At 34.5% G+C, this 21234-nt stretch overlaps 1 protein-coding gene across 3 annotated transcripts in view; it reads left to right on the plus strand.

Annotated features, from left to right (window-relative positions):
• SMC4 (structural maintenance of chromosomes 4) overlaps positions 1-21234 on the plus strand; it is a 40750-nt gene that overhangs the window by 8343 nt on the left and 11173 nt on the right. For all 3 annotated transcript variants that reach the window (XM_047729050.1, XM_047729039.1, XM_047729030.1), the window contains 12 exons: positions 3483-3647; positions 3898-4025; positions 7250-7390; positions 8352-8502; positions 9676-9840; positions 12027-12260; positions 14114-14299; positions 15562-15723; positions 18273-18498; positions 18582-18658; positions 19504-19656; positions 20808-20934. In XM_047729050.1, coding sequence (XP_047585006.1) covers positions 3483-3647; positions 3898-4025; positions 7250-7390; positions 8352-8502; positions 9676-9840; positions 12027-12260; positions 14114-14299; positions 15562-15723; positions 18273-18498; positions 18582-18658; positions 19504-19656; positions 20808-20934 — 1915 coding nt within the window. The remainder of the gene's footprint in view (positions 1-3482; positions 3648-3897; positions 4026-7249; positions 7391-8351; positions 8503-9675; positions 9841-12026; positions 12261-14113; positions 14300-15561; positions 15724-18272; positions 18499-18581; positions 18659-19503; positions 19657-20807; positions 20935-21234) is intronic.

A 21234-nucleotide genomic window follows, 5' to 3' on the forward strand; every position in this document is an offset into this window, starting at 1 on the left:
TCTCTCAAATAAAATCTTTAAAAATTTTAGAGCCCAGTAAATCGGGGCCATTTAATTTTGATGCAAACATCCATATTTATCATAAGAATCCTTCAAGCCTTTTTAGGAAAAAAAGTTTTAATATAGCTCTGGACTTGAGTTTCTTGTGGTTCATACTTGCTAAAATTTGGATTCTATATGAATTAAGAATAAAGAACATCATACCTATTTCTTAGATTTTTAAACTGTATTTCTATAAAATAGATTATCAAAAATGGTGCAACTGAATCACAATATCCTGATTTGCCACCTACTTTAGTGAGTTAAGTTTTAAGCCCTTGGTTATTATAAGTATTTTTTTGAAATATGTTTGCAATTTCTGTGTTACTCTTAAAAACCATAGTTGGTATTTTACATAGTTGCTTAATGTCTCTGATATAATTTAAATAAAGTTTGTAGTAAAGAACAGAAAAAAAAAAAAAGGCTTGAAATCTTACTCCGTCTACTGCAGGTATAGAAGCTAGAGATACCTGGAGGCCTGTAGGACTTGTCTGGCTTCAGATGCTAATATGAGAGCAACTTGAAATTTTTTTAGGTTTTCATGCTGTCATTATTTGTGAGTTAGGGCCTTGATATGGATGGGTGACTTTAAATTTAGTTTGATGCTTTAAAATCATTTCTGAAATGTATGGGCATATAACTTATGCCCTAAGTTAAAACTATATTGTATAATTTCACATGGGATAGGTATGTTTTCAGCAGTGGGGGTGGGGAATGGTTTTCCAGGCACAGATTGTGAACTCACAGTATATATGAAATGATGTAAAATGGAAAAAGAAGAAAGCAAATAGTAGCAAGTGGTAAGGCAGGCAAAGGACATCAAGGAACAGAGCCATAAGAAAGGTCCCTGGTTTTCACTGGAGTAGCACAGTAGTTCTAATAAGTCAAATGACAGGTGGGAGGCCTAAATGTTCTAGTAGTCTGTTGAATCAGTAGTACTAATCTAATAATAACTAGCTGGGAAAAAAAGAGTGCCATGTAACAATTTAAAACTGAATGTTTTGTGGCACTTGTAATGGAACCATTTTGATTCATAAATGTCCTTGTCTTAACTTTAGCATTTTTATTTTCAACAGACTGCAGCCTTATTAGAATAAAAAAATCATAGCTATATAGCCATCATTTTAACTGGGGAGGGAAGAACAAGTAACCCAAAAGAAGCTAACACTATGTTCTACTCAAAGTTAGGCAGTCTCCTAATAGCATTATTCCATCTCTTGAGTAATTTTGGCCAGGAAAAGTATAATGCCTTTAGGAATATTTTTGTCCGTGTAAACTGCTACACTGAGTCCTAACTTCTGGCTATCCGAAAAGTAGCTACTCGAGTAATACCATTTGCCCCTTTGTCTAAGATTTAAGTTCTCTTGGCCTAGTTTTTCAGTCATCTTAAAACAGGTGTTCAGATACTCAAATTGAATTAGGCAATATATTATCAGATGTCAGATATTTTTTGTTTGTATTATAAACCCAAAAAGAGTACGATCTCAAATTAGTGATTCTCAGCTGGGTGTAGTTTTACATCCCCATCCTCGGGATATTGAGCATTGTCTGGAGACACTGTGGGTTGTTACAGCTGAGGGTGGGTCGGTATGCTACTGGCATCTAGTGTGTAGAGAGGTCAGAGATACTACAAATCATCCTGTAATGCCTAGCAAAACTCCCCACAACAAAGAATATCCAGCCCAAAATGTCAGTAGTGTTGCTGTTGATAAAACCTGCCTCCTTAAAAACTTTGAATAAGAGTCTCTGCTTCTTCAAGGGCTGACGTTTGCCTGTTGTAATCCCAAACTTTGGATGTTATTCCAGGTTTAATCCTAAAACTTAAAGCTAATACTGCAAACATATGGAAGGACCTGATGATTGAAAGCAGAATAAAAGGTTTTTTTATAAATATCTACATACTTTAAACACTTAGTTAAAACACTATACATTACTGAAGGTTACAGAGAAATAAAAAAAATAACAAGCTCTCTGGATAACATTTTACTTTGTGTTTGATAATAATGTTCTGTTGTGTTAAACTATAGAAAGGTGATAGTGTACAAAAACGTTAAAAGTTACGTTTTTCAATGATTAGATTTAAAATGAACTGTTTTTAAGTTTGTGGGGTTTTTTTTTTTTTTTGGTATTCGTTGTTTGTTTTCTTTGTTTTTAAGTAGACTCCATGCCCAACGTGGGGCTTGAACTCACAGCCCTGAGATTGAGAGTGGCATGCTCTACAGACGAAGCCAGCCAAGTGCCCCAAGTTGCTTTTTTGTGTTTTTGTTTTGTTTTGTTTTTTGGGGTTTTTTTTTTTTTTTCTTATTTTTATGTGGGAGCTTTTAGTAAATACGACTTTGTCATTACATTGGCAAGATTTACCCCAGATTTTTGAGATTTATTAATAATACTTTGAATATTTAAATTGAGGAAGTGGTATGCTTTTTATGGGTATTTCTTCTTGATTTTTTTCACCCTTGTTATTTTGCTGAAATAAAGTTGTAGTATATATTTTTTCTACTTGCCTCATCTTCTGTTGTAATAGCACAAGCAGGCTTGTGCTGTGAAGTAAAGCAGCAGCATTTTGCCTCAGCATGTTTAGACAAAATTTTCTCCACCATGAAACTAAATGGCTGCCTGGCAATCAGCCTTGAAGGTTACTGATTGTGCATTTTTCTTCTTTTTTCCTTTGTAATTAAATTACATAAATACAAATAATGCTAATCTAAGAATTTTAATTATACTTTAAAGTGGCTATATTAATGATTGCAATTAAGTTTTCCAAATTCATATGTACCATGACCTTTAGTTTTCGGTCATTTGGATATCTTATAGTAAGTAGGTAATTTTCTTTTTTCTTTAATGGTCTTGATTTTAGGAAGTTAGGGCATTAAGTTTGAGATGTCCTTATAAAGTCTAGCGCTTGTTGAGGAACTCAGAACACCAGGTTTATAGAGAAAGTTTAATAATGTACCATCTTGGGACAGGATTCCTACTACAGTTGCGCTATGAAGGATCTTTTTGAAAAATTCATTGTTTCAGGACAAGAGCTCTAATTATGTTATTAACAATTGATAATGTTGCCAAAGTAATTGTAGGTTATGTGAATTTCTTGCTGAGTTTTGCTTCAAAGAAAAGTTAATACTTTTATTTATTTTTTTATTGAATGAACTTTTTAGATAGGGAATCTTTCTTTGGCTCTAATACGTGTATGTGACTGTATATTGTAATTTTGTAAGAGTTTGTGTAAGGGAGTACAAATATATATTACCACCTATGAAAGTGAAAACTCCTAACACCAGTGGAGAAAACATTTTTATTTATATCTTATTAAATCTCATTAAACTACTGATTGACATCATTTAGTTGTTGGTTACTGTTGGGTTTGATTGTTTCTGAACCTCACTTAAGATGATGTGGCTAAACATACACAGTAAGTGTGTAATACAATTTTTTTTTTTAAGGGTGAAGTTGAACAAATTGCTATGATGAAACCAAAAGGCCAGACTGAACATGATGAGGGTATGCTTGAATACTTAGAAGATATCATTGGTTGCGGACGGCTAAATGAGCCTATTAAAATCTTGTGTCGGCGAGTTGAAATATTAAATGAACACAGAGGAGAGAAGGTGAGTCTTCTGTAGACTTTTCTTGCAAATCAGACTGTTTATTGAACAGATTTTGTTGAGTCAAATACTAAAGTTAGAATTATTGAAGAAATCTACTGTTTTAGATTGCTCATTTAAATGCCAATAAGAAATCTAAAATTTAGTGTTTTATTAATATAGTTGATGTTTTTGTCCAATGTGGGTATATTTGAAACTGAAGCTATACATATAAAGCATACTTGAATAATCTGTACACATTAAATTTTTATAGTTAAACAGAGTTAAGCTGGTGGAAAAGGAAAAGGATGCCTTAGAAGGAGAGAAAAACATTGCCATTGAATTTCTTACCTTGGAAAATGAAATATTTAGAAAAAAGAACCATGTCTGTCAGTATTACATGTAAGTACATTAATTTATCAGTTCTTATTTCTAATATTAAGCTCTGTCTTTCCTATAGTAGAGAAAAAGATAGGAAAAAAATCCTAAGAACTTTTATGTAATTCATTAAATTAGGGTCTTTTGCCATATTATTAAAGTTGATTATTTTTATTTCATTTTAATTCTAATATTATTATATATTAGTTTCAGGTATACACTGTAGTGATTCAACAATTTTACATTTAGAACTCATAAGTTATAGTAAGAAAATACTATAAAATATTTTAAAATACTTTTAACCCCCTTAGCCTCTTTGGCTCATCCTGTCACCTACCTTCCCTCTGGGTAACCATCAGTTTGTTCTCTGTAGTTAAGAATCTCTTTTCTTGGTTTGTCTTTCGTTCTTTGTTCCTTTTGTTTTATTTTTTGAATTCCACATACTCGTGAAATCATGGTATTTGTCTTTCTCTGACTTATTTCACTTAATATTATACTCTCTAGATCCATTCATGTTACAGATGTTAAGATTTCATTCTTTTCTTATGGTTGTGTTTATATACCACATCTTTTTTTTTTTTTTTTAAGAGTTTGAGAGAGAGTATGTGCAGGGGGGCAGAGGGAGAGGGAGAAACAGACTTCCCCTTCCTTCCCCTCCACCGCAGGGAGCCCAGCACAGTCTCAATCCCAGGACCCTAGGTTTATGACCTGATCCCAAGGCAGACGTTTAACCAACTGTACCACCCAGGCATCCTGTACCACATCTTCTTTATCCGTTCATCTTTTGATGGACATTTGGGCTATTTTCATAGTCTGGCTATTGTAAATGCTGCAGTAAACATAGGGGTGCCTATTTCTTTTCAAATTAGTGTTTTCATATACTTTGGATAAATTCTAATAGTGGAATAACTGAATCATATAGTGATTCTATTTTTTACTTTCTTTCCCCATATTTGGGAGGTTTTCAGCATTATTTCTTCAGATAAAATTTCTGCCCCCATTTCTTTCTTCTCCTGAGATCCCTGTAATGTGAATGTTATTATGCTTGATGGTGTTGCTGAGTTCCCACTTCGCATTTTTATTTTTTTCTCCTTTTCAACTTGATTGCTTTCCATTACCCTGTCCTCCAGGTCACTGATCCATTCTTCTGTTTTCTTCTGTTCTATTTATTCCTTCTAGTGTATTTTTAATATGAGTTGTTGAGTTCATCTCTGGTTGGTGGTTTTCTATGTTTTTTGTTTCTTTGTTGAGTGTCTCAATGAGGTCCTCCACTCATAAGTCCAGTTAGGATCTTTATGACCATTACTTTATCTATCAGGCATATTGCTTATCACTATTTTGTTAGGTCTCTTGTGATTTTTGTCCTGTTCTTTCATTTGGGACATATTTCTGTGTTTTCTCATTTTGTCCAACTCTGGTTTTCTGTGTGTTAGGAAAGTCAGTCTCCTGCTCTTGAAAGTAGTGGCTTCATGAAGAGGTGCTATAGTGTCCTGCATTGCAGTGTTTTCTGTTCACCAGAACTTGCCACTGCAAGGATATCTGTTATGTGTGTGTTGCATGTGCCCCACTGATGTGGCTAAGCTACATTTGCCTTCAGTGTTGTCTGCAATAGTCTCTCTGCCTTTTGGGCAAGTTTGTTCCCTCTCTTGTTAGTGAGCTAGTCTGGGGCCACTTTGAGCTTGAGTTTAATCAGACTAGGCATTTGCCAGAGATACAATAGCGCCGAACTACAGGACACTTACCCTGTTTTCCCTTGAGAAGCTTCCATTGGTAAGCAGGGTCTGCAGCCAGACCAAGTGTCTACTCCAGCCCACTGCTGGGGTTTAGTCGGTCTTCCCCTCTCCCCAGGGCAGGTGTCGCTTTGGAGCAGTTCTGGTTCCTGTCTGTGCTGCTTGCACATTGCCAGGCTTATGGCACCACTTTGGGTGGGCTCTGGCCAAGGGCATTTTATTAGAGGGGGCAGGATTTCAGGAGAATTGGGGGAGGGTGCAAGCTCTTAGCAAGGTAAGTGGAGAGTATTGGCATTGCCCTTGTTCATGCAGCTATCAGCGTATCTAGGCTGGGTAATAGAGGAAGGAAATGGCTCCTGCTAGCTCCTTTGTTTCTGGAAGAGTCTTCTAAAGCTGTCTGCCCTTCCATTCCAGCACTTGCTCTGAGATTAGTAAATAAATTTCTTTCACATAAACCCCAGTTTTCAAACTGCTCCTTCTATGCTCTGTCTCCATCAGGCTTTTTGTGCGGTCTCTTTAAGGGTCAGGTTTCCGTATCCTGTCACCCCTCCTCTCTGCCTGCTGATATTTGAAGTTAAGATGTGACACCCCACTGATTATCAGAACTTCATAATTTGGCCCCCCTAGTTTTCAAAGCCAAATGTTACAGGGATTCCTCTTCCCCATGCCTGGGATTCTTGATTTGTCTGTTTCCCTCCCTTTTTTTATGCTCATGGCACCCCTCCCTCCCAAGAACAGTGCTTTGGGTCTCTGTAGTCCCAAGCCTGTCTCCGCCTTTCCTACTATTTTCAGTGTGGCTGGCCTCTTTACATGTAGCTCTGGAGAGTGTTCTGCCAGTCTTCATTTTCTGGGTTTAAACTGATGTGGGTGTTAGCTATTGTATCCTTGGGATGAGGTGAACTTAGGACCTTCCTACTGTCCTACCTTTCCCTGAAGTCCTCAAAGTTGACTTTTAAGAATCCTACTTTTACTTGGGAGATGGGTTCACCAGTGTTTGCTAACATACTTAATAATTCTACATATGTATTCTCTATAATTCATAATAATATATATAATATATATATTATAATATAATATTATATAATATATTTCATGTAATAGCCAGCCTAATTGTGTCTCTATGGAACCTATTTTGTCCTTAATTCTAGCTTTGACCCCTCAGGTCTATCCTCCAGTGCTCCCTGTCTCTCCCCCTCCCCTAGCCCTAAGTAATGGTAAATTGACTGCAGCTAAGAATACTTTAGACACAGGGTGCTTGGGTGGCTCAGTCAGATAATGTCTGCCTTCAGCTCATGTCCTGATCTCAGGGTCCTGGGATGGAGGCCCATGTTAGGCTCCCTGCTCAGTAGGGAGTCTTCCCCTCCCCCCTGCTCATTTTTTCTCTCTCTCTCTCTCTCCTTCAAATAAAATCTTTAAAAAAAAAAAAAAATACTTTAAAAACAACTGGTTTTATCAGAAGTAGTTACACAATTTTAGAAATGGCATTTTAGGTTCTCTGATTTTTTTTTTTCTTTCCAGTTACGATCTGCAAAAACGAATTGCTGAAATGGAAACTCAAAAGGAAAAAATTCATGAAGATACCAGAGAAATTAATGAGAAGAGCAGTATACTGTCAAATGAAATGAAAGCTAAGAATAAAGCTGTAAAAGATGTAGAGAAGTAATAATCTTTTGGAAAATGTTAAAAGTATTTGGGCTGAATTCTTGTTTTTAAGTGTGTGTTCATACATAATCTTACTGCCAGCACATAAGTGTAATGCTTTTGCCAGCATATAAAATGGTTTCCTTTTCCAAACAGAAAATAAACGTAATTGCCCTGCATCCAATTGATTATTACAAATTGAATGTCCAACACTGGTATTAAAATAGCAGAGGATGCTGCCCCCTAGTGGCAGAACACAACTCAAACCATCACAGCAAAAACAAGCATTTCATCTGACACGTTAGTTGTCTGAAGAATAAACAGTCCACTAATCTAGTTGAGGTAGAATTAGGTTACTGTAGATAGATTTTTTTTTTTTAAGTTTTATCATGATCTTTCTCTGTCGGTATCTGGTAACACCAGTATCTCTTATCCATGTGATTTTTTTTTTTTCCTTTAAAATGAACTTCACGGGACGCCTGGGTGGCTCAGTTGGTTAAGCCACTGCCTTCGGCTCAGGTCATGATCCCAGCGTCCTGGGATCGAGTCCAGCATTGGGCTCCTTGCTCGGCAGGGAGCCTGCTTCTCCCTCTGCCTCTGCCTGCCATTCTGTCTGCCTGTGCTTGCTCTCTCTCCCTCTCTCTCTCTGACAAATAAATAAATAAAAGCTTTAAAAATAATAATAATAAAATAAAATGAACTTCACTTAAGTTTATGGTTAACTCTTTCTATACCTTGACGTTATAGTCACTGGAAAGTGTATTTCCTATCTAGCTTAGAAGGGCAAAGCAGCTCTCATAATCACATCTTAATGGCTCCCTCAAATTTAGTGGGAAGTGCAGTTTGAAAATGGATTGCTGTAGAATCTTCCACCTCGTATGAGTCTGGACATGTTTACAGTAGCAGTGTCCCAGCAAAGCATATAACATGGCTTTAAATGAATATCCAAAATAGTGACTTAATTCTCTTTCCTTGCTAGGAAACTGAATAAAATAACAAAATTTATTGAAGAAAACAAAGAAAAATTTACACAGCTGGATTTGGAAGATGTTCAAGTTCAGGAAAAATTAAAACATGCTTCAAGTAAAGCCAAGAAACTGGAGAAACAACTTCAGAAAGACAAAGAAAAGGTAGGTTTTCAAGGAATCTGAATATCAGATCTAATTTTCAATATTTTTCATAGATGTACCAGTCCTTATTTTTAAGAAAATGAGTTGGGATTCTGAATAATAACTGTTTCAGGATTTTTTTTCTCTAAAAGTAAATCATAGCATTCATTGGCTTTGAGTTTTAGAGCTTATTTTTCTGTGGCATACACTATTAGGGAAATAGTTACCAAAATAGCAGTTCTGTTTGGTCACAAAATAGTTTTTTCTTAGGGTAATGGTTTAAAGAGATGTTTTTGTTATATATTTTGGACTTCTAAAAATATTACCTGCCTCCAACAAAAATCAAGTTGAGAAAATCAGAGTAATAGTTCCCTCTTGAAAAGAAGAAAAGGGAAAGCTCAAAATCTACAAGGAGCTGAGTAGCTGTTCTAAGACTTTAAAAACAATGAAGTTTGAAGCAGTTTCCTAGGAGTCCCTAATAATCAGTTGTATTTGTATTTTTCCAAATAAATTTGTTTACAAAATATTTTATGCTCAGCATGAGAATAACTCTTGGGTGAATCACTGTTTGAGGGTTATCATTTTGGGAAATACTGAACTGCTACTGGGTAATCAGGGTAAACAAAAACATGGATTTGAGAGTAACCCTTAAATTACAACTAAGCCAGTTGTAACTTAGAGAAGTATTAGCTTTTAGTCCTATGTCAGTAAATGGTTATTACCAAAAGGTATTAATGGAATAAGGTATTAGTCCTACATGGTAACTTTGGAAGGGTATCATGAAAGATTTTAAGATTTCAGGGAGGCCAAGGGTATAAAAGTAGTCTCTGGTAAATTGCAATATTTTGTGAGGGACAGTCTGGGAATTCCATATAGTCTGAGTGTATTAATTGGTGAAAAAGGGTAGTTACAGCCTGAAAATGGAGCCGAAGGAAGAAAGACCTGATGGCCAGCTAGGGAGGATTTTCTTCCTTAACAAATGAGGAATTCATAGAATTAGCTTTTCTATTAAACTGAGAGCACAGAAATGCAATAAATGGTTAAAGTATTTGCTAAAGCTAACTAATTCAAGTCTGATTTACAGAGGAAACCACAAAGACTTAGAGGACCCTGAGAAATAGTTTTAAATAAGTCAAATATTGATGATATTAGTCTAAAGGCATATGCTCCAATAAGTTTATTTTACCATCTTAGGTTGAAGAATTTAAAAGTATACCTGCCAAGAGTGAAAAGATCATAACTGAAACAACAGCTCGAAACAGTGCTCTAGAGAAGGAAAAAGAGAAAGAAGAAAACAAATTAAAAGAAGTTATGGATAGCCTTAAACAGGAAACACAGGGGCTTCAGAAGGAAAAAGAGGTAAGATTCTTTATCAGTTGGTATTTATTTTGGTGACTTCCTTTTTTTTTTTTTTTTTTTTTTTTTTAATGTTTTTGCATAATAATAACTGAACTGCTGGAATAATTTTGGACTTCTAATATCTAATGTTTCTAAAAACAGCCTAGACTCTTTTCCCTTTTTGTTTTCTACTTTCCCATTTTTAAAAAAGTTAACTAAATGAGTATTTATGGTGATGGCAAGAAATGTGTGATGTCAAATACTATGTTATTATATGTTATTCTTTTAAGTTTGTTAATTTTGTCAGATAGTCTTTTTCTTTTAAGTTATCAAGAAAATAATTTAATAGGTTAATACCTATAAAAATATGGAAACACACTAACCACAGGTTGATACTTACCTTTTTTTTTGTCCTGTAACTCTTGCATAACAGTTTAAAACCATGGCTCTTGAGTCAGTTCTTGGTTGAAATCCTACTTCATTCATTTATTATCTCTGATCTTGCATGGGTTATGTCTCCAAGTGCTCTTCTCAGAATGGAAGAAAATACCATCGTGTGAATCTTAGTGAAAATAAAATGTACATATTCTCACATAAAGTACCTAGAAATAATAAACGTTGGCTATTTTGCACCTTATTAATGAGAGTGAGGTGGTCATATTGGTATCTTATCTGCCCAACAAGATTATAAAACAGAGTTTAGCTATCTTTGTTTATATTCACAATCTTTGACAAAACTGAGTAGAAATTAGTAATTGAGGGACGCCTGGGTGGCTCAGTTGGTTAAGCGGCTGCCTTCGGCTCAGGTCATGATCCCGGTGTCCTGGGATCGAGTCCCACATCGGGCTCCTTGCTCTGCAGGGAGCCTGCTTCTCCCTCTGCCTGCTATTCTGTCTGCCTGTGCTCGCTCTCTCTCCCTCTCTCTCTCTCTGATAAATAAATAAAATCTTAAAAAAAAAAAATTAAAAAAAAAAAGAAATTAGTAATTGAGTTGAATTGACTTATGTTATATAAGTAAATTCATCTAGATATGTAAGGCTTACATACATAAGTTATAGACTTCTGTACAAACTTTGTATATCTCTGTAAAGTTTTCTTGGGTTTTATGTTTTGTTTTTTTTTTTAATTAAAGATTTAGTAGATTCTGTTTTAGAATAGAGGCGTGTTCTAATGCTGCACTACAAACTTTTACAGGTAGGATGCTCAAGTGTTAAAATGGCAATATATAATGCAGTAGCTTTTATGATATAATACGTTATGGATACAGATTTTCACATTTGCTCATCTAGTGCATATTGAGTATTTCTCTGTGTCTTGGCACCCTGGGTTAATGACAAAGCCAGGACATACATCCAAGTTTCTTCATTTCTCAACATAATATAGTAGCTGAAAACAGAGGTTCTACCATTTAAGACTGATTGTACGACTTGGAGCAAAGTATTTAAACTGACCTCATTTTCCTCAAAATGAGCATTGATAGTACCTCATAAAATCATTATGTTAGAGAATTCATACATAACATTCAGAATAGGCCTAGAACATCATGAGTAGTGTGTGTATATGTTAGTGTTCATGGTTTTCACCATCAAACATATAAACTGATGATCTGATTACTTTGCACATAACCCCTGGTCCTGGGCCTATTCCCTTATATGTGAAAGGGAAGGATTGAGCTTTTGTAAGGGCCTTTCATTTGCCATTATTCTAATATATAGATTTCTACACAGTCAACTATAGTAGCCCATAATTTCTGCTCACTTGTCAAATAATAACTGGTATTGAGGATTACCCGGCCTACCCTCTAAAATTTACAAAGATTCTCAATATAAATATACTTGAGGAAACTTTCTGCTCAATAGTCCTTATACCTTACCATTTCAGATAAAGTAGTGTAGAAAGACCATGGATCTAGAGTTTAGACTTGGGTTTTTCTTTGGACCACTCTTGTTTTGTTGTTTTAATCTCCAAAATGAGCATATTTACATCTAGTCCATTAAGCCCTTGTGAAATTAGTTGGGAAGAGACTTTATGTATAGTGAACATTGGCCACTAGGCAAAAACTACTAGTCTAATTCCAATTGTAAAAATTATTTTTTTGTATTATGTTTATAGAATCTCTAAAGGCAAAGTCAACATGTATGGTTTCCATTTCAGCTTAGCTTTGAAAATGTATTTCAGATTTAATGGAGTCCATCATATTTTAACAGAGTCGAGAGAAAGAACTTATGGGTTTCAGCAAATTGGTAAATGAAGCACGTTCAAAGATGGATGTTGCCCAATCAGAACTTGATATCTATCTCAGTCGTCATAATACTGCAGTGTCTCAATTAAGTAAGGCCAAGGAAGCTCTAATTACAGCTTCTGAGACTCTCAAAGAGAGGAAAGCTGCAATCAGAGAAATAGAAGCAAGACTCCCTCAGTCTGAACTGGAATTAAAGGAGGTAAATCTTCGCTTCTGTATTTCATCTGAAATATTTATCAACCCTTGTTATCAATTCTTACATTATATATATTTTTTCTAATTTAAACATCTGAAGTGACTGATACATTTAGATTTACTTTTTTTTCATTTAGTGTAATCTTCCCCAAAAGAATGGAGTTAGTTGTGAATTGATTCTATCAAGGAACTATATTCTCCCCAGAAGTGTCAAACAGTAGATAACACTGCCACTGCCACCATTATTTCCCACATAAATAAAAGAAAGTTTGTGTTTCCCTACATCTAAATATAGACAACTTATGCAGGGGTAAATGAAAAACCTAAATAGATGGTTTCTATATTCATTCTTACATATATTTTAGTATATTTTTTCTGATTTTGAACTTAAGGATATAGTTTTGTTGTCATTGTTGGGACTGCATACTGTTTTAAACAAATTAAGATATCTAACTTAGCTCTTGATTAGGTTCCCCTCCTTATCCTTGAGTGAATTAGGTCTCTAAGGAATTTCATAGCTTTAATTTGGAGACCCTCATTGGGTAAGATGGCAATAGAAAATGCTGTTTGAAGTTAAATTATACTGAAAACCTTTTTATTTTAGTAAATGTACACCATTTGGTCATCAGGGAATTTCATGGCCAGTTAGAATTAAAATGTAAAATTATATCCAGTGACCACTTCTGTCTTGTTGGTGATTGATTCATTTTATTTGGGGATAAATTATATTTGTAACTTGAGCTTTTACTTGATACCATGACTAATAATAGAGGTAATATTTTAAAGCCGGGAGATAGGGAGAATATCAGGAAAAAAATGACTGCTCTAACTTAAGAGACTGAGAAATAGAGTTTGGGGTTTTGTATCCATGTGTATGGTTCATCTTGTTGGCAGCCTGACATTTTTGTATAGCAGTAGTACTATTCATTTACCATGTTCCCTTTCAAAACTGCATTTTGGGGGCAGTTGGGTCGGCTCAGTCAGTTGGGCATCCAACTCTTGGTTTCAGCTCAGTTGTGATCTCATGGATCACGGCATAGAACCCCAAGTGGGAGGGGGGAGATCCACACTCAGCAGGCAGTCTGCTTGAAGATTCTCTACCTCTGTCCTACCCCCCCTCCGGCCCCACCATTCATGGGAACATGTTCTCCCTCTCTAATCTTTTTTAAAAGGGCTATGGTTTAAAAAAGAAAAAAAATACATGTATAATAAATATAAATATCTGTCATTATTTAGAATGCAAAGCACAGTATAACCATAGTCCTGTCCACTAACCTGTTTTCTGGGTCCTGTACCAAGGTCCATTTTTAATTAGTGTGGACATTAAGAATTAAGATACACTGGGGTACCTGGGTGGCTCAGTCGGTTAAGTCTGCCTTCAGCTCAGGTCATGATCCTGGAATTCCAGGACTGAGTCCCACATTGGGCTGTCTGCTCAGCAGGGAGTCTGCCTCTCCCTCTGACCCTCCCCTTTCTCATGGTTTCTCTCTCACTCTCAAATATATAAAATCATTTTTTAAAATGTTAAAGAATTAAGACACATTTTTGCCTAGCTATGTGGTGCCAAGCTGGGATTTCCACAGCCATAGCTCAACTCATTCTGTCAGTCAGTGTACTACCAGAACCATACTATACTTATGTTCCTTATTATTGACTCAAATAATTTTATGTTCCTTTAAAATAGAAAACTCATCCATATTTTCAAACCTAGCCTCCACGGTTGCAAGATGGAAGTTTAGTTCTGGTTCAAGTGTTTCTTATTGGTCTTTCCTTTTTTTTATGAGGCATTGCAACTAATTCTGTGCTATGGTTGGGCATATGCTTCTAGGATTCATTTTCTTCACTTTACACTTTTAGAAAGAAAAAGAACTTCAAAAACTTACACAAGAAGAAATAAAATTAAAAAGTTTGGTTCGTGATCTCTTTCAAAAAGTTGAAGAAGCAAAGAGTTCCTTAGCAATGAATCGAAGTAGGGGGAAAGTCCTTGATGCAATAATTCAAGAAAAGAAATCTGGCAGGATTCCAGGAATATATGGAAGATTGGTAAAGTAGATTTATTTGGCAATGACTATATATTTTTCTTAAAGACATTGTAAATAATTTTCTTCCTTTGACTTAAAGAACTGTAATACTAAGTTACTATACAGGAAATAACATTTATTTTAGTTTTAAAAGACATTGATTTTTAAACACTTTGCTCTTTAGGCTTGATAAAATTCTTTGTAGTATGGATTATCTCATGGGTTATGGGTATGGATTAAAAGTAAGTTTTCTTTTTTAGTTTCAGATAACTATCGTTTTCTTAACCAAGGACAAAACTAGGTGGTTGTGATAAGGAAATTTAACAAAACCACTTCATTCTTTTTTAAAAAAAACAAGAATTTGATAAATTTTGTGTTTTATACCATTTTACTGAAGGTTGTGGCTAGAATGTAGGGAAATCAACAAGGGGTAATAGAAACCCAAGACTAGCAGTAGTGGAGACCATTATTGCCCCTGAACTTGAAGAGGGAAAGAACTATAGTCATGGCTAGAGGCTGACAGGAGGGAAAGGGGGAAATATTTCATCCCCTTTCATCTCTACCATGCCATCTCAAGCTGATAACCTCACATTCTCTAAAGCTAGAGAACTAAGGGTACCAATTAGTGCAGTTCCTGAGTCAACCTTGCAGAGAAGAAAGCAGAAAAAGAATGATTGATGAGGGCAAATGAAAATTACCCACCGTGGTTACTTCCATGTCTTTATGTCAGGGGACTTCCACCTTATTTTGTTGGGAGGTAATCTGATTCTGTTCTTTTGCTCTCATGGAAAAATCTAACCTGTGGATGCTGCTTAATGGCTGATTAATAGATATGTAGACAAATGTGTTTCATCAGGACTTAAATAATCTTAGCTGGCTTTCAGTAATTAAAATTTTTATTTTTTTTTAATTTTTAGATTTTTAGAATTTTAGAATTTATTTTGCTTATGCCATAGTACTTTTAAGGTTGAAAGATTTTAAAATCTTCACATTATTTTCATACAATAAACAGTTCTTCTCATTTGTGTTCATTAAAAATTCAAATTCTGCATATCTAAATTTTTTTGAAGGTACATTAAAAACTAATCATTGATTTTGCAGAAGGGGAAGGTTGAGAAGAACACATATTTTTCATTGTGTACCCTTTTTATATTATTTATACCATACATAAGTAGTTTTTCAGCTAAAAGTAATGAAAGGTCTGTAGAAATTGTGATGATCCTGTGCCTAATTTTTTACTGACTATGCATTGATTTTTTTTTTTCCCTTCCTTTTAATTATTAGGGGGATTTAGGAGCAATTGATGAAAAATATGATGTTGCTATTTCCTCCTGTTGTCATGCATTAGACTACATTGTTGTTGATTCTATTGATACAGCCCAGGATTGTGTGAACTTCCTTAAAAGACAAAATATTGGAGTTGCAACCTTTATAGGTTTGGATAAGGTGAGTATTCATAATAAGTTACCTATAATTACCTGTAATTTAATTTTAAAGTGAAAACTACTTTTTGGTTTTTGAACCCTAGTTTTCTTTATAGTTATTTAGTGAACACCTGATATGTTTTGAGGATTATTTTAGGCCCTAGGGACATATGGTTATAGGAAAAAACCTTGTAATGCCTCCCCTGAAGGAATATATATTCCAATATTAGAGTGACTGGTAGCTCTTTTTAACTTCCATTGTCAGTAACTACTTTAAAAAAAAAAACCAAAAACCTTTTATGGAGATAAAATTCACCTATCATAAAATTTACCATTTTAAAGTATAGAGTTCAGTTGGTTTTCGTATACTTACAAGGTTGTTAAACCATGACCACTAATTCCAGGATATTTTCCTCTCTCCAAAAAAAAAAAAATCTACTCATTCATAGTTACCCACCCCCAAAACTTAAAATCTGCTTTTTTATTTACCTGTTCTGGGCGTTTTGTATAAATGGAATCATTCAATATATAGGTTTTTGTGTGTGGTTTAGTTTAGGTTTTTAAAATTTATCCATGTTGTAGGATACATCAACAGTTCGTTCCTTTTTATTGCCAAGCTGTTCTAGTCTGTGGATGTGCCACCTTTTGTTTATCCATTCATCAATGATGAACATTTGTGTTTTTCCCATGTTTTGACTGTATGGGTAATGTTGCCATGAATGTTCATATGCAGATTTTTGTGCAGACCCATGTTGTTAGCTCTCTTTGGTAAATACCCAGGATTAGAATTGCTGGGTTACTTGTTAACTGTTTAACTTTTTGAGGAACTGACAGATTTTCCCACTGCTGCTGTACCATGTACTACCCATAATGTATAAAGCTTTCAGTTTATTTAATAGTCTCCATACTCTGTGTGAAGCCCAAACATGGGGCTTGAACTCCTGACTCAGATCAAAACCTGAACTGAGAGCAAGAATTGAACACTTAACTGACTGCGCCACCCAGTCACCCCTCTCTTTGTGGTTTTGATTTGCATTTCCTGATTGCTTAATGTTGAATAATTTTTCATGTGCTTATTATTTTTTCATGTGCTTATTTATCTTCTTTGGGGAACGATTCAAATCCTTTGCCATTTGTTCACTGGTATATTTGTCTTACTAAGTTGTAAGAGTCTTTTTTCTGTATTTTGGGTCCAAATCTCTTGTCAGATGTGTGATTTGCAAAGGTTTTCTTCCATTCTCTAGGTTGTCTTCACTTTCTTGATGGTTTCTTCTGAATTATAGTTTTTAAAAATTTTGATAAAATTTTTTTTTAAGATTTTATTTATTTATTTGACAGACAGAGATCACAAGTAGGCAGAGAGGCAGGCAGAAGGGAAGCAGGCTCCCTGCTGAGCAGAGAGCCCGATGCGGGGCTCGATCCCAGGACCCTGGGATCATGACCTGAGCTGAAGGCAGAGGCATTAACCCACTGAGCCACCCAGGTGCCCCAAATTTTGATAAATTTTTAATATGGTTTCTTGTGTTTTGTGTGTCATATCTAAAACTACTACATAATCCAAAGGCATGGTGGTTGACCTTCTGTTTTCTTCTGTGAGTTTTGTAGCTTTAGTTTTTACATTTAGGTTTTTTATTCATGTTAATTTTATAATACTGTGTTAAAGGGTCTAACTCTACTCTTGTATGTGGATGTCCAGTTGTTCTAGCACCATTTGTTGGAAAGACTATTCTTTCCCCATTGAATTTACTTGACATCCTTGTCAAAAATCAACTGACCTGGGTGCCTGGGTGGCTCAGTCAACCAACTGAGCCACCCAGGCACCCCTTTGTTTCTTTCTTAAGTAGGCTCCACCTCCAGCATGGAGCCCAGTGCAAGGCTAGAACTCACAACCCTGATATCAAGAGTCGGATTCTTAACTGACTGAGCCTCCCAGGCACCCCGAATTTTGTTCTTTGATATCAAGATTGTTTTGGCTATTCTGAGTCCCTGTAATTTCCATATGAATTTTGTCAGTTTCAGGGTGGGGGAGGAGAAGGTAACTGGGATTTTGATGCAGGTTGCATTGAATCTGTAGATTAATTTGTGTAGTATTGCCATCTTAATAATTTTAAACCTTAACAGGCCAGGAACTGGGGATGTCTTCCATTTTTTTTAGGACTGAATCTATACCATAATATTTTATAGCCTTTACTATACGGTTTTTCTTTGTTTCTTTTGTTAAATTCCTGTTTTGGAGGTTTTCTCTCTTGTTTAATATGACCTTATAAATGGAATTTTTTAATCTCATTTTTAGGTTATTCATTACTGGTGTATAGAAATACAATTAATTTTTGTATATTGATTTGCTGAAATACTAGGTTTAATAGTTTCGTGTGTGTATATTCCATAAGATTTTATATATCATCTGTGAATAGAATTTACAGTAACTCTTTCCAATAATAGTAGAATAATACTGAGTTATGCAGATATTCAGAACCTTGTGTACATGATCTTACCTGATACACATGTATGTATATTATTTACATAAATGATACCTGAAATGATACTTTTTTTTTTTTTTTTAACTTTTAGATGACCGTGTGGGCAAATAAAATGACCAAAATTCAAACTCCTGAAAATACTCCTCGGTTATTTGATTTAGTAAAAGTAAAAGATGAGAAAATTCGCCAGGCTTTTTACTTTGTTTTACGGGATACCTTAGTTGCTGACAATTTAGACCAAGCCACAAGAGTAGCATATCAAAAAGATAGAAGATGGAGAGTGGTGACATTACAGGGGCAAATCATAGAACAGTCAGGTAATAAACATTTTTTTTTTCCTGGCATTGAGTTTATTTAATCTTGTTGGGGGAGACAACTAAGTCTGTCTTCTGTTCTATAGGTACAATGACTGGTGGTGGAAGCAAAGTAATGAAAGGAAGGATGGGTTCATCAGTTGTCGAAATCTCGGAAGAAGAGGTCAGCATATATAAAATTATAGTCAGACCTTTAAGCTTATTGATCTGTAACATACATACTATAAAATTCAGCCTAAGTATACTCAAATTTTAAGTTAACAGATTGAATTTTATATAAATGACATAAGCTTTGGGAATTTTTTAAAATATAAAACCCTCTAAAGCTCTAAAAATAAAACATGTTAATTAGAAAATATATGCTCCACATATGTATCTTTCTAGTATTACATTTGGATCATATGGATATTTCATAATTTAACCACTCATCATTTGACATTTAATGTTTTTCCACATATAATTATTGTTGCTGTGTGTAATTGTTTTTTCTATTTCAAAAAAATTTAAGTATAGTAAAGACTTCCGATGCATATTTTCAAATTTTATTTCAGAATATTTTAACATGACCAGAAGTATATGAGAATGTTAAAATGTCTAGAAAAAACTTCTGTTGTTCCATCATCCCCTTGGAACACTATACTTTTTTATTCCTTAAAAACATATACTTCAATGTCCTGGATACCGAACTTTTTCCAAAAAGGTGTATCTTGGGTTTTTTGTGTGTTTTATTTGTTTGTTTTTCTCATATTTTGAAATAGTTGCTATGCTTCCACTTAAAAATTTTCATGGTATAACATGTAACTTATGTAACTATACAGCACTTAAAATGTGATGCACAAAGCAGTTCGATCATCTCCTAAGCTTTAGGATTGTGAATTGGAACTGGATTTCTGGTTTTATTCTAGTCTTTAAAATCACAAGTTTCAGTTTTCTTCATTCATTGGTTGATTTGGCTGCTAATCTGAAGTGACTCACGGAGTAAACTTATTTCTCTGGTATTCTTTGTAGGTAAATAGGATGGAATCACAGTTGCAGAGAGATTCTCAAAAAGCAGTGCAGATCCAGGAGCAAAAAGTGCAACTGGAAGAAGCAGTAGTTAAGTTAAGGCATAATGAACAAGAAATGAGGAATACACTAGAAAAATTTACTGCAAGCATCCAGGTACTCTTCTGTCAATATTAGCTAAAACTGTTGGAATTCAGTAACAATTGGCAGAAGCATTTCGTTGTTTGCTTATAATTTTAGAATATAAGGGAGGAGAGTGGGTCTCTAGATGGAAATCCTGTGTCTTGATTTCATTTCCCTTAGTACTAATGGATAAATGCCCTGTTGCGGTTTTGCTCTAACAACAGCTATTCTTGGCTTTCATTTATACTTAATGGAGTCTTCCTTTAACATCTATGTGAGCCTTTATGTTCATTCTCTTTTAAAAGAAGAGTGCTTTTTAATTATGCAAAGCAGAGTATACCCACTATAAGAAAAAAAAAAAGTGGTTTGCAGAAAATACCCAGATTATCACCCTTAATTTTTATGTATATCCTTCAACTTTTTAATATAAATATTTAGTCTTTGTGTTTGTTTATGGTTGATAGGGATATATGCATAGATTTTTAATGAGTCATACTAACTTTTCATAGTAAATTGTGGTTTTCTTTCCAAACCAGTGTAAATTTACTTTGTTTACAGCTGCATTTGAGCATTTCGTTTGTATCACAATTTGATAAATGCTTTTCCATGTCATGAATATTGCTGTGTTTAAAATAAACTTGTCAGGTACACCTGGCTGGCTCGGTCAGTGGAGCCTGAGACTCTAGATCTCAGGGTTGTGAGTTCAAGCCCCAGGTTGGGTCTAATGATTACTTAAAATCTTCAAAATAAATAACCCTTTTTAGGTATATCTTTATACATTCATCCAACTATTAGGTTAGATTCCTAAAATTATTACCCACTATGGGTACAGTGTTTCAGGCATTATTGTATAATGTAAAATTGTTCTCAAAGATGGTTCTGATTCATTTAACTTTTAGTAACATACAGGTAATTGTTTTTCCAAGTCTAAGCACTAGGTGTAGTTTTCCGTATATTTTAAGTTTGCTAATCTGCACCCAAAAAATGGCATTTTAACTCATTTTTGTGATGAATTACAAACTTCCTGTGTTTGCCATTTTCATGTTTTATATTAATTGTTCATGTTTTCTGCCCTTTTACTGTTAGTATTTTCTTAAAGATTTTAAGTGTCTTTATTTCTTTAAAGTATTTAAGGCAAATATTATTAGTTAAAATAGTGACATAATGTTAAAACATTTCTGTAGCGTTTATCAGAGCAAGAAGAATATTTGAATGTCCAAGTTAAGGAACTTGAAGCTAATGTACTTGCTACAGCCCCTGACAAAAAAAAGCAGAAATTACTAGAAGAAAATGTTAGTGTTTTCAAAACAGGTATGTTTAAAGATACATGCTTACTCATACGTGCTTTTTTTTTTTTTTAAGATTGTTAAAAATAAGCTTTTAATGTTTGAAGTGTTTAATGTAGCAGTTTATAGAATAAAAATAGTCATATTTCTGTGCAAGTCACGTCTCTGTTTCATGGTTTCTATTATTTTGTTCTTAAAAGGTTATAAACTAAGTACTATTAAGTAATTCATTTGATAAGAAAACTTAAGCACAGAATGGTTTATGGTTGGTTTTTGTTTTTTGGGTTTTTTTTTTTTCTTTTAAGATTTTATTTATTTATTTGAC

This window comes from Lutra lutra, chromosome 1 (genome assembly GCF_902655055.1).
Source record: "Lutra lutra chromosome 1, mLutLut1.2, whole genome shotgun sequence".
NCBI classification, from domain to species: domain Eukaryota; kingdom Metazoa; phylum Chordata; class Mammalia; order Carnivora; family Mustelidae; genus Lutra; species Lutra lutra.